The 14395-nt window shown below is 43.1% G+C and overlaps 1 protein-coding gene across 4 annotated transcripts in view; it reads left to right on the plus strand.

Annotated features, from left to right (window-relative positions):
* Positions 1-14395, plus strand: part of HOPX (HOP homeobox) — a 33216-nt gene that overhangs the window by 13096 nt on the left and 5725 nt on the right. For 2 of the 4 annotated variants that reach the window (XM_002814763.6, XM_063723437.1), the window contains exon 2: positions 12128-12283. In XM_002814763.6, coding sequence (XP_002814809.1) covers positions 12140-12283 — 144 coding nt within the window. In that variant the 5' untranslated portion in view covers positions 12128-12139. Of the gene's footprint in view, positions 1-10225; positions 10397-11636; positions 11703-12127; positions 12284-13696; positions 13707-14395 lie in introns of those variants that run through there. The other 2 variants (XM_054553968.1, XM_063723436.1) reach the window with 2 other exon arrangements.

Here is a 14395-nt window from a genome sequence, read left to right on the forward strand (position 1 = left end):
GTCTGGCCAACATGGCAAAACCCCGACTCTACTAAAAATACAAAAATTAGCCGGGTATGGTGGTGGGCGCCTGCAGTCCCAGTTACTTAGGAGGCTGAGGCACAAGAATCACTTGAACCTGGGAGGCAGAGGTTGCAGTGAGCCGAGATCGCACCACTGCACTCCATCCTGGATGACAGAGTGAGACTCCATCTCGAAATTATTAATAATTACACCAGTACAACAGGCGTACATCAGAAGTGTCCCAGGCAAACCTGGATATCTGGTCCCTTTATTATACATAAAATGTTAAATTTCTCGCTTAGGTAGAGAGTAGTAAAAATGCTCCTGTTGCACCTAGGTATCACTACTGCTATTAGGGATTAGCAAAATGCAGGTCTGTTAGGATGTTGGAGGAAAGAACAACATATACTTAACCACAGTGATGCACAGGAGGCTGTTTTTCACTCTTAAAAATGCAGTGTTGCAGCTCTGTGGTTAAAGGTAAAAGGAAACATTTTAGTTTCAAATTTCCCAATCTTTCATTTTTATTGCAACTTGAATACGTAGGATAGGCATCTGTCTGGTAGGCTGAGTTATGCTTGGGCCTCTGCCTGCTTTGGTTATTGTCATTATGGTTGTGCTAATGCTTAGTAAGTGCGAATATCCATTACATCTCCAACAGTCAGTCCTGTGATCAAATATAAACAGAGACACAAAAACAGTTTGTCCTAGAGATTTCTATGGGGCACAGCCACGCACTCAGGGCTTTTCAAACCGGATAATAGAGAAGAGGCCAGATTTGTCAAACAAATTGAATTATCAAATCTCTTTGAAAATGTCTAATGTCCTAATACACCAAGAAATGAGGCAAATAGATTTCTGATATCGGGGGGGGGAATATCAGTGTTTTCTAAAGAGAACCTTATGCTTTTATGTCAAGATAAAGGAAAGTCATACTTCTTGAAGGGAAGATGAAATTCAATCAACATGCATTTAATAGATATTCACTGAGTACCTACCAATGTTTCAGTGACAATTCTGGATACCTGGACACGTTGAAGTTGTGCTATAAATCTGTACAGTCCTCAGCAGTTCCTTGAAACCCTCTTCAATATCTGCACCGAAACCTCATTTCCCTAAGAAAGATTTTAATTAAAACTGAATTTTCTTAAGTATTTTCTTTTAAATAACTTCTTATTAAATTTCACCAGGATATTTCAATAGGATTATTTTATACTTTTTTCCATTACAGATATATAGCAGTTTAGTATCTATGTAACCTTTAGTGTGTTAGCCTGGGATCTTATCTACACACTTGCAATATTCTTTCTCGGGAAAACTTTTTCTGAATTCATAACAATCATCATAGAGTTAGACTAGACCTTTAGAAAAGCAACCTGTTTACAAAATGGAGATCTCCTATATGGAAATTATGGAAATGGAATTGCTTTCTTTTGTTTGCCCATTTATTTCTACGAAAGTAGACTAAATACTCCACTTATTTCATAGCACATTCAAAGAAGAAGCCTAAGGTTTTAATGAGCATCTTTCACTATTTCCCCAGGTTTCCACATACAAGATTAGAACACGAATTGGGCTATCAATGAAAAGAACTCAGGGCATATGCAGAGTTTTATGTCCAGGGTTGACTAATGATTCATTCACTGCTGGAAGTCATTCACAGACACCCTTTCCTCCAATGGCTTTTCATAATACCTTCCTGTTTTCAGTAAGTGGCTACAGAAAGTCTGGACTACTGAGAGACTTGTTTCAACAACAGTTTCAGGAGGATCCTTAATTCTACAAAACTCTGTACCTCTAGGGATTAAGTGGCAGCAATCATCACTGAGCTCCAGCTGGTCTGGTTGAAGCCAGCCTTTCTATTTTATCAGATGCTGTAACGTTTCTTGTTTGTATTCTGTATTATTCACATAATGCCATCTTTCAATGATGTCTGCATCAATTGAAGAAGAGCGTGTGGGGAAGGAAAGCCAGCCTGGCTGGTAGTGCCGGTGGTTTTAACTGAAATCACTGTGCTAATCCACTGAGCTAGAGCAGAGCCATGTCTGGTCACCAACATTGAGAAATATGCCGCAGGGAGGGAAGTACTCAGACTGGCCCCACCCCACAGGGAGCCAGGGCAGACACAGGGCACTGCCTTTCTTCTGTTCCTTGAGCCCATCTGGCTCTACTGCCCCTTTTACCACAACTTCCCATCAAGGATCTGCTGTCTGCAGAACTATTCAGTGCAAAGAGGAAAGATGGTGTAGTGATTAAGAAAATGGATGCAGAAGTTAGATTTTCTGGGTTGGATCTCTGCTCTGTCACATACTAGATTTGTGATTTGGAGGAAGTAATATCCATCTCCTTGGGAAGGGTATATAAGTTTCCATCTATATAAGTTTCTACATATATAAAATGAAAATAATAAGAGCACACAGTGTTGCTGCTCCTCTGATGATAAAGTGAATGAATGCATCTAAGTCACTTAGACAGGACCTGGCACATAGTAATTATTCAATAAATATGTTGTCACTATTGTTATAATAACAGAGGTGAGGTTTCTGTAGGTGATTCAGCAATAGGAATCAACTCTATGTTGTTTGGGGGCACTGAGGACGATATCAAAAGGCTAGAGTGTTATTTTCTCCAGTTTTACATTTTGGCTAGTCCTTGTTGAACACAGAGCAGTATTTTCCGAAGTTATGTCCTAAATCAAGTCATGTCAAATGCCATTTAGGTTCAGTTCAACAGTCATCCAATGAGCACATATTAAGTGCCAGACTCTCCTAATGAATACTGGGGAGATTTAAATGTACAAGAAATGACACATCCCCCATAGAAGTGCATATAATTTACTGGGGAAGACAGGCTCATGAACAAATTATTTCAAAACAATTTCAGCCAGGCATGGTGGCTCATGCCTATAATCCCAGCACTTTGGGAGGCCAAGGCATGAGGACTGTGCTGAGGTCAGGAGTTTGAGACCAGCCTGGGTAACATAGCGAGATCCCATCTCTACTAAAAATAAAGAAAATCAGCTTGGCGTCGGGGTGCTTACGTGTAGTCCCGCCTACTCAGGAGGCTGAGGTGGGAAGATCGCTTGAGCCCTGCAGTTGAGGCTGCAGTGAGCCATGATTGGGCCATTGCACTCCAGCCTGGGTGACAGAGCAAGACCCTGTCTCCAACAAAACAAAACAAAGAATTTCCATTTGGTCATTACTCTCATAGGCCATGACAATCTCAAAAAATTGACTCACCAATTCATAAAATATGTGTTCCTCCTTGTTATCACCTTCCTCACTACTCATCTTCTGTCCTATTTATGCCTCCTCATTAAGAGATGAGAGGAGAGGAGGAACTGGGGAGTGGTGGTGAGGAAGGAGCAGAGAAATTATTATTTTAGTGAAAATGCTAACAACTAAGTATAAACCAATGCGCAGTGTACAAGTGCATAATAAGAAAACATGCTTAAGATATCACATCCCTCCCTGCCATGCCATTCTTGAGAAGTGCCACGCAGGGATACATGTTATGATAAAGCAATGTACAGCATTGGATTTTTTTTTAAAGGGGTCTAATTTCAACCATTGTGCTTTACCATTCCAGAAAGATAAGAGATTGTAACCCAGAAGAAGTGAAATTTATAAGCTCTTCTTACTGGTTTGCCATCCAGGGGATACTTTACTGAAAGCCTAGCTCATAGCTATTTAATAGTAATATCAGGCTGGGCATGGTGGCTCACACCTGTAACCTCAGCAGTTTGGGAGGCTGAGGTGGGTGGATAACTTGAGGCTAGGAATTTGAGAACAGCCTGGCCAACATGGCAAAACACTGTCTCTACTAAAAAAAAAAAAATTAGCTAGGCATGGTAGCACACGTTTGTAATCCCAGCTACTAGGGAGGCTGAGGCAGGAGAATCGCTTGAACCCGGGAGGTAGAAGTTTTGGTGAGCTGAGATCGCGCCACTGCACTCCTCCAACCTGGGCAATAGTGTGAGACTCCATCTCAAAAATATATATATATATATATCTTCCAAGCAAGCACTTTACAATTGAAAGACATGTTCCCTATAATAACATCATAAGAACTTTACCATAAAGCTGTGAACTAGGTAAAGGTAGACATTATTATATTCCTTCTTTACATATATGAAATGGAGGCTCAGCAAAGTGACCTTTCAGGTAATTAGTACAGAAGACTTCTCATTATTTGACCTTTTTTCTACGTTAATTCTAATTTCATTTTGTTCTTAATTCTGCCGTGTTTCTAAAACAGAGTGGTTCCTAAGGCAAGAGGAAAGCCAACCTAGAAAGGAGGACCTGGGAAATAGCAAGCTGGTTTAGCAACTACACAGAGCACCTACCAAGGCACACATCAGGCAGGGCACCATGACTCACGCCTGTAATCCCAGCACTTTGGGAGGCCGAGGCAGGCAGATCATGAGGTCAGGAATTCATCACCAGCCTGGCCAACATAGTGAAACCCCGTTTCTACTCAAAATACAAAAAATTAGCCGGGCGTGGTGGCAGGTGCCTGTAATCCTAGCTAATCAGGAGTCTGAGGAAGGAGAATCACTTGAACCCGGGAGGTGGAGGTTGCAGCGAACTGAGATTGTGCCACTGCACACCAGCCTGTGCGACAGTGCGAGACTCCATCTAAAAAAAAAAAAAAGGCACACATCACATATGCAGAACTGAAAAATTTCAAAAGGCAGCACTTTGTATTTTGAAGAGGTGGATTAACTACTGAGATATATACCATCCCGTAGCAGGGCTGAAACATCAAGAATCAAACCTGATGACACCTTGACCTGACAAAACTTGTAGGAATAAGAGGTACCTAGGAGGGTGTGGTCACTGGTGACCAGTGGGAATGGCATGAATTCAAGTATAGTTGTCATCTCAGTCTTCCTGCCTCATCAAGTCAAGTGCAGCGTGTTCTAGGAGAACAGCATGCTTGCTTGTCCTGACAGCAAGTGGTTCGGCATGTACCTGTAATTGTTACATGGGGTCAAAAGTTAAGAGCTCGGACTTTACAGAACAAAGGAACAAACTGCCCAAATCGTCTGCATTTCAATTTACTCTTGTGAAAAATGGAATCAGAACAAAACTTGAAACGAGAGATTCCATTATCTTTATTGCCTAATGTCAAGTAGATGTTAGGGCTTTTTGAAGAGATGCATGAAAGTCTGAAAGAATGTCACCCCAGTAGCCAAGTAATGAAGCAGGAAAAGGTTAACAATGGCCTATATCCCACAGTGGGAAAGAAAAGACGGGCTGCCTCCAGCGCCAACTGAAGGGATCCACGATGATTAAGTTAGAGCTTAAAGAGTCAAATAGGTGATTTGGTGATATCTTAGAACCTCTGACATCAATAGAGCATAAGAAAAATGTATCTGGGGGCCAGGCACAGTGGCTCATGCCTGTAATCCCAGCACTTTGGGAGGCGGAGGCGGGCAGGTCACTTGAGGTTAGGAGTTCCAGACCAGCCTGGCCAACATGGCAAAACCCCGTCTCTACTAAAAATACAAAAATTAGCAGGGTGTGGTGGTGTGCACCTGTAATCCCAGCTACTCAGGAGGCTGAAGTAGGAGAATCGCTTGAACCCAGGGGGCAGAGGTGAGCCAAGATCACACCACCGCACTCCAGCCTGGGCAACAGAGTGAGACTCTGTCTAAAAAAAGAAAGAAAGAAAGAAAATAATACATTTGGATGAATGAATCAATCTTGATGCTCATGAAATCAAGAGCCTTTACTGCTATAGCCAGAATAAAAGGTAGAATTCTGAGTCTTCCTCTGATGCTGTAGACAATTTAACTCTTTAAAAAAAACCTCAAAATAGAACTAACTCCATTCTGATTTCTAAGAGAGAATTGTGAGAGAAATGAAAATAACTAATAGCAAACTGGTTTTGAACTGGCACTTAGCTGTTTAAACATGTAAGCGCATTATTTGAGTTTACATGGATATCCTAGTTTAAACCCACAGCCTAACAGCTTTCTGTCCATCTTTCTTTCACACTTTCTTTTCATTTTTCTGTTACACTTTCCATCTCTCCCTTATTTCTTCTTCTTTAATTGGTCATTTTCAATCTATCTCTGTGGTTTTCATTTGGAGACTTTGATATTTACTTTTGTGGGAGGGACCAATAATTATATGGCTAACATATTTTAAAGTGCAAAATCAAATCCTGACTCCCAGGAGTTCTGTAGAAGGGAAAATGGTAACATTTTTAGCATGATACAGACAAAGGGTCTTAGTAATTAGTTTTCCATACATTATATTTGTATTGTTCTTGGTGACCAATGGAAATAACTGGGCTAGCCTGGAAACAGAGTCCATAACTCTCACAAAATACCTCAACTCCCGTTTTGGGCTGCAACAGGAAATATTTTTACACAGTAAACAGTAAACATGTGGAAACTTTTAGCCCCAAGATGTCATCATGCAGGCTGAAAACATAAATAGCTTCAAGAAGGCCTAGATACTATTCATGGATAAAAAGAACACACAACAACTTTGGCAAAAACTAAGTTTGACCGTACAAGTGTTGATAAGAATTTGGAGCAAAGGAAATGCTATACACTGATGGTAAGGGGGGTAGTTTTGTTCAACAACTTTAAAATACAGGTTGACATTATATTGTAAAGCTAAACAGCACACACTCTATAAACCAGGAGTTCTACCCCTACTGTATACCCTAGAGAAATCCTCATAGAGAGGCTGCAGAAGGCATATACAAGAGTGTTCAGAGAGGCAGTGTTCAAATAGAAAAAAATCTGGAAACAACCTAGATATCCACCAGTAGGAAAAGACATCTACTACATAAATTGTATATTCACAAAATAAAAACAGCATTGAATATGAATGAACTTCTGTATATGCAGAATGTGGATTTGTTTTGGAAACACTGTCGAGTGAAAAAAGCAATTTGCAGAAAAATTATATATGGTATGACACCATTTTTAAACAACTCAAGAGCAAAACTAAAAAAAAAAGTTCTTTCAGGGATCCATACATATGCGATAGAACTAATTTAAAAAGCAGTGGCTGGACGCAGTGGCTCATACCTGTAATCCTAGCTACTCAGGAGACTGAGGCCTGAGGATTACTTGAGCCCAGGAGTTACAGTGAGCTATGATCGCACCACTGCACTCCAACCTGAGGGTGACAGCGAGATCCTGCCTCTAAAAAATTGAAATAAAATGAAAAGCAAAGGAATGATTAATACAAAATTCAGAATTGTGTTTTTTTTCTGGGGGCAGGTCAGCAAGGGGATGGGACTCGGGGAGAAAAACGGATAGCTTCCATAGTCTTGGTAATGCTTTAATTCTTAAATTGAGCGGGGTTCACTAGTGTTTATTTAATTTACGCTTCATAACTTGCATGTACATTACATATATCTATTTGATACCTAATAATATTTGCATGAAAAATGAAAATATTTACTTCCCTAATCTTCTAAATAGTCTTGGAGAACAACTCTCACACTTTTCCAAAAATGCTATTTGGTACCAATAATCAAATAAAACTTTGAGCAAGGTGGACAACTGGTCTGATTGAGGACATTGTTATATAGGGGAAAAAAATTTTTTTTTCAAATCCCAAAGTCATAAATGCTTATTATAGAAAATTTGAAAAAGCAGAAAAATATAAAGAAGAAAATGTTTTAGATTGTGCAAATCCATAGCTGCATGATCTAGATATAACCACTGTTAACATTTTGTGGTATTTCTCTCCAGTTTTTTTAAATATGTAAAGTTGTAATCAATATAACATTTAAAAATGCATTTTCCTATTTAGATTTGGGATCTTGTTCCCGTAAAGGTAGCAATGATGCTATGTATTTGGTATGTATTCAGAGTAATGTTTGGTTCTAAGTTCTATTAAATATGTTTTGTACATAAATAATAACTTAAATTTTAGCATTTTTCTCATTGTGAAATTTAAGGAATTAGAGGAGAACAGTAATACTTAAGACTGTCAAATCTTTGTGACTTTTGGCATCTAAGTCATTTACTTAAAATGTGTGTGATGAACTGGAAGGAGTTTTCCTTTCAATGATTTGCTTTCTTAAACTCTGATCTCAACACAAGAATGCATTTTTTCTGAAAGGTTTTTAAAAGGGTTTTATTTCATTTCTGAACTTTTGAAAGCATTGGAGAATATCTGTTTTCTTTTGCTAATTTATAATTTTAAAGGCATTTTCCCCATTTCTGACCACATATACAAAAGATTAATAGCATTAGGTTTAAATTAGTCATTCTAATATCTACTTCTAAAAGCTTATTCCTTTAAAATGACTTCAACCTACCATCTACTTAAATGTTAAGATGATATACAGTATTAGAGCAGGTATAAGGCATAAGAATATTTAGAATTGATTTTAATGATTAAATTGCAAATCTTTTTAAGAGCTGAAATACTTTTTGTGTCTCTCTCATGCTAGGTTTCTAAAATGCATTTCTGGTTCAAGAGGTCTATGGTGGGCTTAGACATTTCCACAGGTAATTCTGAAGCCCATCCAGGCTTGAGAAGCACTGCTGTTAGCTTAAAGACACCAATCTCCAAGTTTATACTTAAAAGAACAATTCTCTCTCTCTCTCTCTCCTTCCAGCTCTTGTGCTAGCCTGGAGAGGCAGATGAATACTCGACTTCTGTTTTTCAATTTCTGGGGGGCCTTGACAGCTTGGGCGATGACCCCTTCTACCCCCTTCAGAGTAACTGAATAAGTGACGAAGGGGAAGACCCCATCCCCTTCCAAAGACCCACCACTTCTCTTGCGGAAGTGGCCACACATCATTTTCCTCACTTAGGAAAATACAAAATGTTTCAAGAGCCCATTGCTTCCAGGAAGTTCACAGTGAACATAAAAGAAATATAGGCTAAAGAATAATCCACTGGCTTGTTTCCCTTTTGGCCAACTCACCACAGGACTCTGGGTTTATTTGGAGAATCTGCCATTGATAACCTTTTGTTCTTGGTTTGATATTAGCGCTATTACAAAGAGGTCAGAACGGCTGGGAGAGGGAGGATAAGATGACAAATGTGAGCCCAAAGCAATTTTTTGGTTACTACAGAGGTAACCAAAGATTCCCAGTTGATAGTGCTTTTTGTGAGCTAGTTTATAAAGGTAGATATTTTTAAAATAAATGATTACACAATTAGGGGACAAAAGTAGAACCATTGGGTTGACACAACTGTCTACCCCAAGCATTGGAATTAATTTAGAAAAAAGCCAGCAGTTTGCATTTAACATCTTGAAAACGCTTATGCAATGTCTTCCCAAAAACACAAAGGAAAAATATAACCACAGGACAAATTACTCCTTGAATGTTTGATGAGATATGAATAGCCACAACAATAAAACTTGTGCTAAGATTAACGTCTGAGTAGCTTTAAAGTATTTTTAGTTCTTTTAATCTGAAATTGTTTAGACTATCTTCAGAGAAACTTCTCAACTGTTTTTTTACTGGAAATAGTTGAAAAGCTTTATAAGGCCAAGGTTACCCAGGCAGTTTGATTTATATCTTCTTTCAGAGAGACAGAGTGAGAGAAGAAACGAAGTAACAGCAAGCATTTGTCAAGCCAAGGGCTGAGAGCTTTGCAGAGAAATAACAGATACATTTGACTATAGAGATCTTCCACCTTCGTTTCTAGAAATCAGGTTTGCTTGGTGTACCTTGGAGAAGTAGGCGCTTTCAAATGGTCCTCCCACTAGGCGCTTTCAAATGGTCCTCCCACAAGTCTCAGCAGCCAACCAAAACCAATGGTTCTCAGCCAACTAACCCAAGGAGTTCTTTAAAGTTAACCAGGACCTCTCCACAAAATCTCATACAAAGTCCTGTAACAAGAAGCCACAGAAATCTCATAAAATAAAATGCACTAAATTAAATGTAAGACCAGTAGCAGCCCTTGAGTTTTATAACAGGAATTAAATAACCAAAAAAGAGGGGAAAGTATATGCAGAACAGTCAGTTTAGAAATTAATATTTCTGAAGGACTGAGGATTCTTCAAAGAAAAAGCCAAAATTTTCATGGAAGAGCCGGCACAACTATGTTACACAAAATTAGCTGGAACCTTTCTAAGGCAAGAAGTAAAATCAGAGGCAGCTGTCTCCCAGCCCTTGTTTTCTTTCAAGCAAAGCAAGCAGTGGTGGGTGGTTCCCGTGGGCAACTTTGGCTAGAATTGATGTCCTACTAGGACAGTCTATGCCCATTCAAAATGGCAATGAGCTCCTGCCTGCATTATGACTACTGCCCTCCTGATTTTTCCTACCAGACTAATGACAGACTGCCCCACTGAGAGGGGTCTAGCGGAGCACAGGTCACCAGAAAGTTAGTCTAACATTCAGAAAGTTAGTCTTCCTATGCTCATTTTCCTGGGCTGTTACAGAAGAAGGTTCTTCCCAGCTCTGAAGTTGTGTGTCAAAGGTACGGGCAATGGGTGCACACAGAAGAGGAAGTGTTTCTGACCTGGTATGACCCTCTCCTTCCTAGCACCGTGACGGGAATCAGTGCTACGATTTTTAGGTGGGAAAGCACAGAATCTCCTAAAAACATGGGATTTCATGGTGGCTTGGAAAGTGACTTGAGCCAGACTCTCACAGTAGAATGAATTCCCGTTGTGCCTGAAAGCCCCTTCAAAGTGACCCAAAGGAGAGGTAAAGACATTTATTTAGGAAGTAGAAGACGCAGGTCACAGTGGAGAAGGTTATAACAGCATTGGGTACATTCTGCCGGCACATCAGTGAAGTGTGGCTCATCCCAGGTACAAACCACATCACAACCTACTCGGGATTGTGCTGGATGATTTTGCAATTGTTTGTTAAAACAACAAACCAACGTGATTCCCACACTTGCCCTTGTCTTTTACTGTCAGCGACAGTCAAGTCCTGACAGGTGTGCCAAACCCACAGCCAAGGATATCTTGAAGACTCCAACTTTCTATACCTTCATGCATCTTAAATTAGCAGAAGGAGGTGGATGGGGTTACATCTGCCAATTTTTAAAATTTTTAAGTTTTTGGTCCCAATTCAGAGACTTTGTAGGTATGGAGAGAACCCAGCAGGAAGTCATGTTGCTTCAAATTTGCTAGAGTAATGGTTGGCTCTAAAGTAAGGAGATACAAGAGATCTTGAAGCTTGTGATGGGCCCATTTTCCTGACTTTATAGTAAATTTTAGTACAATCACAGGGAAGTCTGAAATTTTAAAAGACAGCTGACTGGATCCTCTTCAGTTGGATTTTGGCTCCACCTTGGAAGTCCTCCCCTCGGGGAGCACACAGTGAGGCAGGCTCTTTACCGTAAATCGTGGAATAGCGGCCTGGTGACTGCAGGCCGGGGACTCACTAAAGCATACGTAGAAAGAGCGGGGGCGGAGGGTTGAAGGAGGAGGTTGCAGAGCGGCAGAGTGGCACATGCAAGCCCACAGGTGGAAGTTTCTCCCGTGTCTCAATTCCCCGCCTTAAATTACTTCTCTGCGGACCTATCTCCATCTCTGTAAAATAGAAAGACATTAAAAGCACGGCCTCCATCTCCCCAACTTTGTCTTGAGAAGTAACTTTTCTTGCGGGGAACTTTTTTGGAGGAAGGGTGGGGTGTGCAGCCCTGCCTGGAGAGGGCCCCAAAGCGCCAACCCACTGCAGAGAGAAGGCTGCCTACCGGGAGGGCCGGCTAGCCGCGGACTCGGGCGAACCCACCCTCGCGATCTGTCAAGTCTGTCCCCAGGGGAGGTCCCCCTTTCGGGAGGAAGTTTTTAAGGGGATTTCTCAAAATCACCTCCGCGCTTCCTTCATTCCTTCCTTAGAGCCGGCGGGCGGTGAGGGCCCGCGAAGTCATTTCGCCCCCGTCGCAGGCAGGGATCCAGTTGCTGCAAGGGGTCCCGGGGGCGCGGGAGGCGCAGGGCGCTAGGCTCTGCAGTCAGCCCGCAACAGCGCTCTGTCAGGGGAGGGGGGCCCGGGTGGGGGGCGGCCGTAAGCCCCCGCTCAGCCTGCAGCCGCCGGGGACTTGAGCGGTCGTGGCACCGCGGGAGGGGGCGGCCCGGGGCTGGGGCTGCCAGGCGGCGCCGCGACCGTCTCCCTTCGCTGCGTCCCGCCCGCCCCACGCCTCGCTCACCGCCGCCGCTTCTCCCTGCCCCGCAGCGCGCAGGGACCATGTCGGCGGAGACCGCGAGCGGCCCCACGGAGGACCAGGTGGAAATCCTGGAGTACAACTTCAACAAGGTCGACAAGCACCCGGATTCCACCACGCTGTGCCTCATCGCGGCCGAGGCCGGCCTTTCCGAGGAGGAGACCCAGGTGCGTCCCCACACGCGCCAAGCGCGCCCCGACCCCTGCCTGGGCTGAGCCTTCTCGCGGCTGGGCGGTCCTGGTCGTCCGCGCCTCCAGCCGGGCTGGCCTCCCCCCGCCGATCTCCCATCGCTTCTGCCCGCATCCCAGGGGCCCAGACCCTGCATGGCTCCCGCCGCCGCCTCCCCGCTTCCCCGCTCCCATGGGCGCCCGGTCTCCCCGCCACCCCCATCCAGCCGTGGTTCCCCGGGAGCTGCGCAGAAACCCCTCGGTCACCAGTCCTTGCCTTTCCACTCTCCCCGGCAGCCCGGGATACACGCTTTCTCCCTCTGTGAGTTGGGAGCAGCGTCTCTCGCCTGTCCCTGTCTCGCCTTCCCGGCTCTGTCCCCTCTGGTCTGTCTGCGAAACCTTCGGGAAGATCTGTTCTAGGCGGGAATGTCAGAGCTGGAAGGCGCCCCAGAGACCAGCTAGCCATAAATTCAGTCCTCCGGTTTGGCGAACCAGGAGGCTGAGGCCGGGAGGGAGGGCGCTGTCAGGATGGCAGGAGCCGTGAAGCATGCTCTCTCCACCACATCACACTGCAGCGTCCCCCGAGCTGCAGAACTCACACTGCACGAAGCCAGGGAGATTTGGTTCCGATTTTTTAAAAAATTCCCCAGCTCTAAGATTTAGAGGTTTTTCCTGGCGTTTTATAAGACGGTAGATAGCTGACATTTCAGCTGACGGGAGCGGCAGCCGATGTCCCCCTAAGTGCATTCATTGACTTATCTATTTTTTAAATGCTCCTGTATTATCCCGAAAAATGCCAGGTAAAGAATGCAACACTGCCTGTGGTTGTTAACCACAGGTACAATGTTGGAGCCTTTAGCTGACTTTTAAAACCCTGTCTAAACTCCGACTTCTCTTTTCCCTTTGGTCATGGAAAGACAATCCTTTTGCAAGATAGACTACTTGGAACTGATCTAGCATCTCTCCTGTGGGTCCCCAAAGCACTTCACACTTCTAACCTCAACTCTAAAGCAGAGACATTCTTATTTTTCCTATTTTATATACCAGAGCATCAGGCACTTGTCCTGTCACCATGAACCATGCTCAGTTGAGGTTTAGAAGCTTGTAATGGATCCAAGTAGATCCTAGGACCGAGACCCTGGACCCCAAGTCCAAAATTATTTTTACTAATTAAGCCAGGGGCACTCTTTGGAGAGTTTGTCCATAGATGATCCTGTCATTTACAGGTCAAATAGAAAGGCAAACATATCTATTTTTAGCAAATGGAACAGCTGTCTGGCCAACCAGAACCAGAACTTAAAGGAAGGTGACTTACTGTAACCTAAGTCTAACAGCTCATGTTTCTTGGCATCCCCTGAGAAGGCAGCCTGCTGAAATTTTATCATTTGAAATCACACACTGTGCTTAGAAAAGAGGAGTGATCGTGGAGACAACTTATCTTTTAAAAAACAAAGCTGTGAAATATTGTGGGCACAGCACCAACAAGAGGTCCAACCCCTTCTCGGCCTCTGATTGTGCCTGGCGAGTTGCCATCAGTCACCTTACCTATAAAGCAGCATAATTACGTTGACCTTTGTAATGGCTAATACTTGCCAGGCATTTTTCCAGGCACTGTCCAAGTAGTAAATCATTTATTTGTCACAACAATGCTGTGAGGGTAGATACTATTAGCCCACTTGTCCAGATAAGGCAACTGAGGCACAGAAAGATTAAATATACTTGCCCAAGACTGCAGCCAGAAGGCAGCAGGACCAGGATTTGAACCCTGGAAGCCCAGACTCTTAACCACCATGCTATGCTCTCTCCACAAAGGAGGCATAGAAATCACTAGATGAGCAGGAGGAAAGAACTGACAACTCACTTGGTGCTATCTTTCCTCTGCATTAGGCAACAGTCCTCCCAGGCTATATTCAACCTTTCCTCAAGATTCACATGATACTAGAGAATTGAAATAAAATCTGGCTAGGGGTAGGAAGAAGAAAAGGGCACCTGGTTTTTTTCTGTGACTGAGTTCAGCCAATTCAGACCTCTGCATAGCAGGTTCTTCTGCACCTCTCAGGCAGTCCTCCCATTTCCCCCCTTCTGCCATTCTCAAATAAACAAGTGATAGAC

This window comes from Pongo abelii, chromosome 3, assembly GCF_028885655.2.
Source record: "Pongo abelii isolate AG06213 chromosome 3, NHGRI_mPonAbe1-v2.0_pri, whole genome shotgun sequence".
Lineage (NCBI taxonomy): Eukaryota > Metazoa > Chordata > Mammalia > Primates > Hominidae > Pongo > Pongo abelii.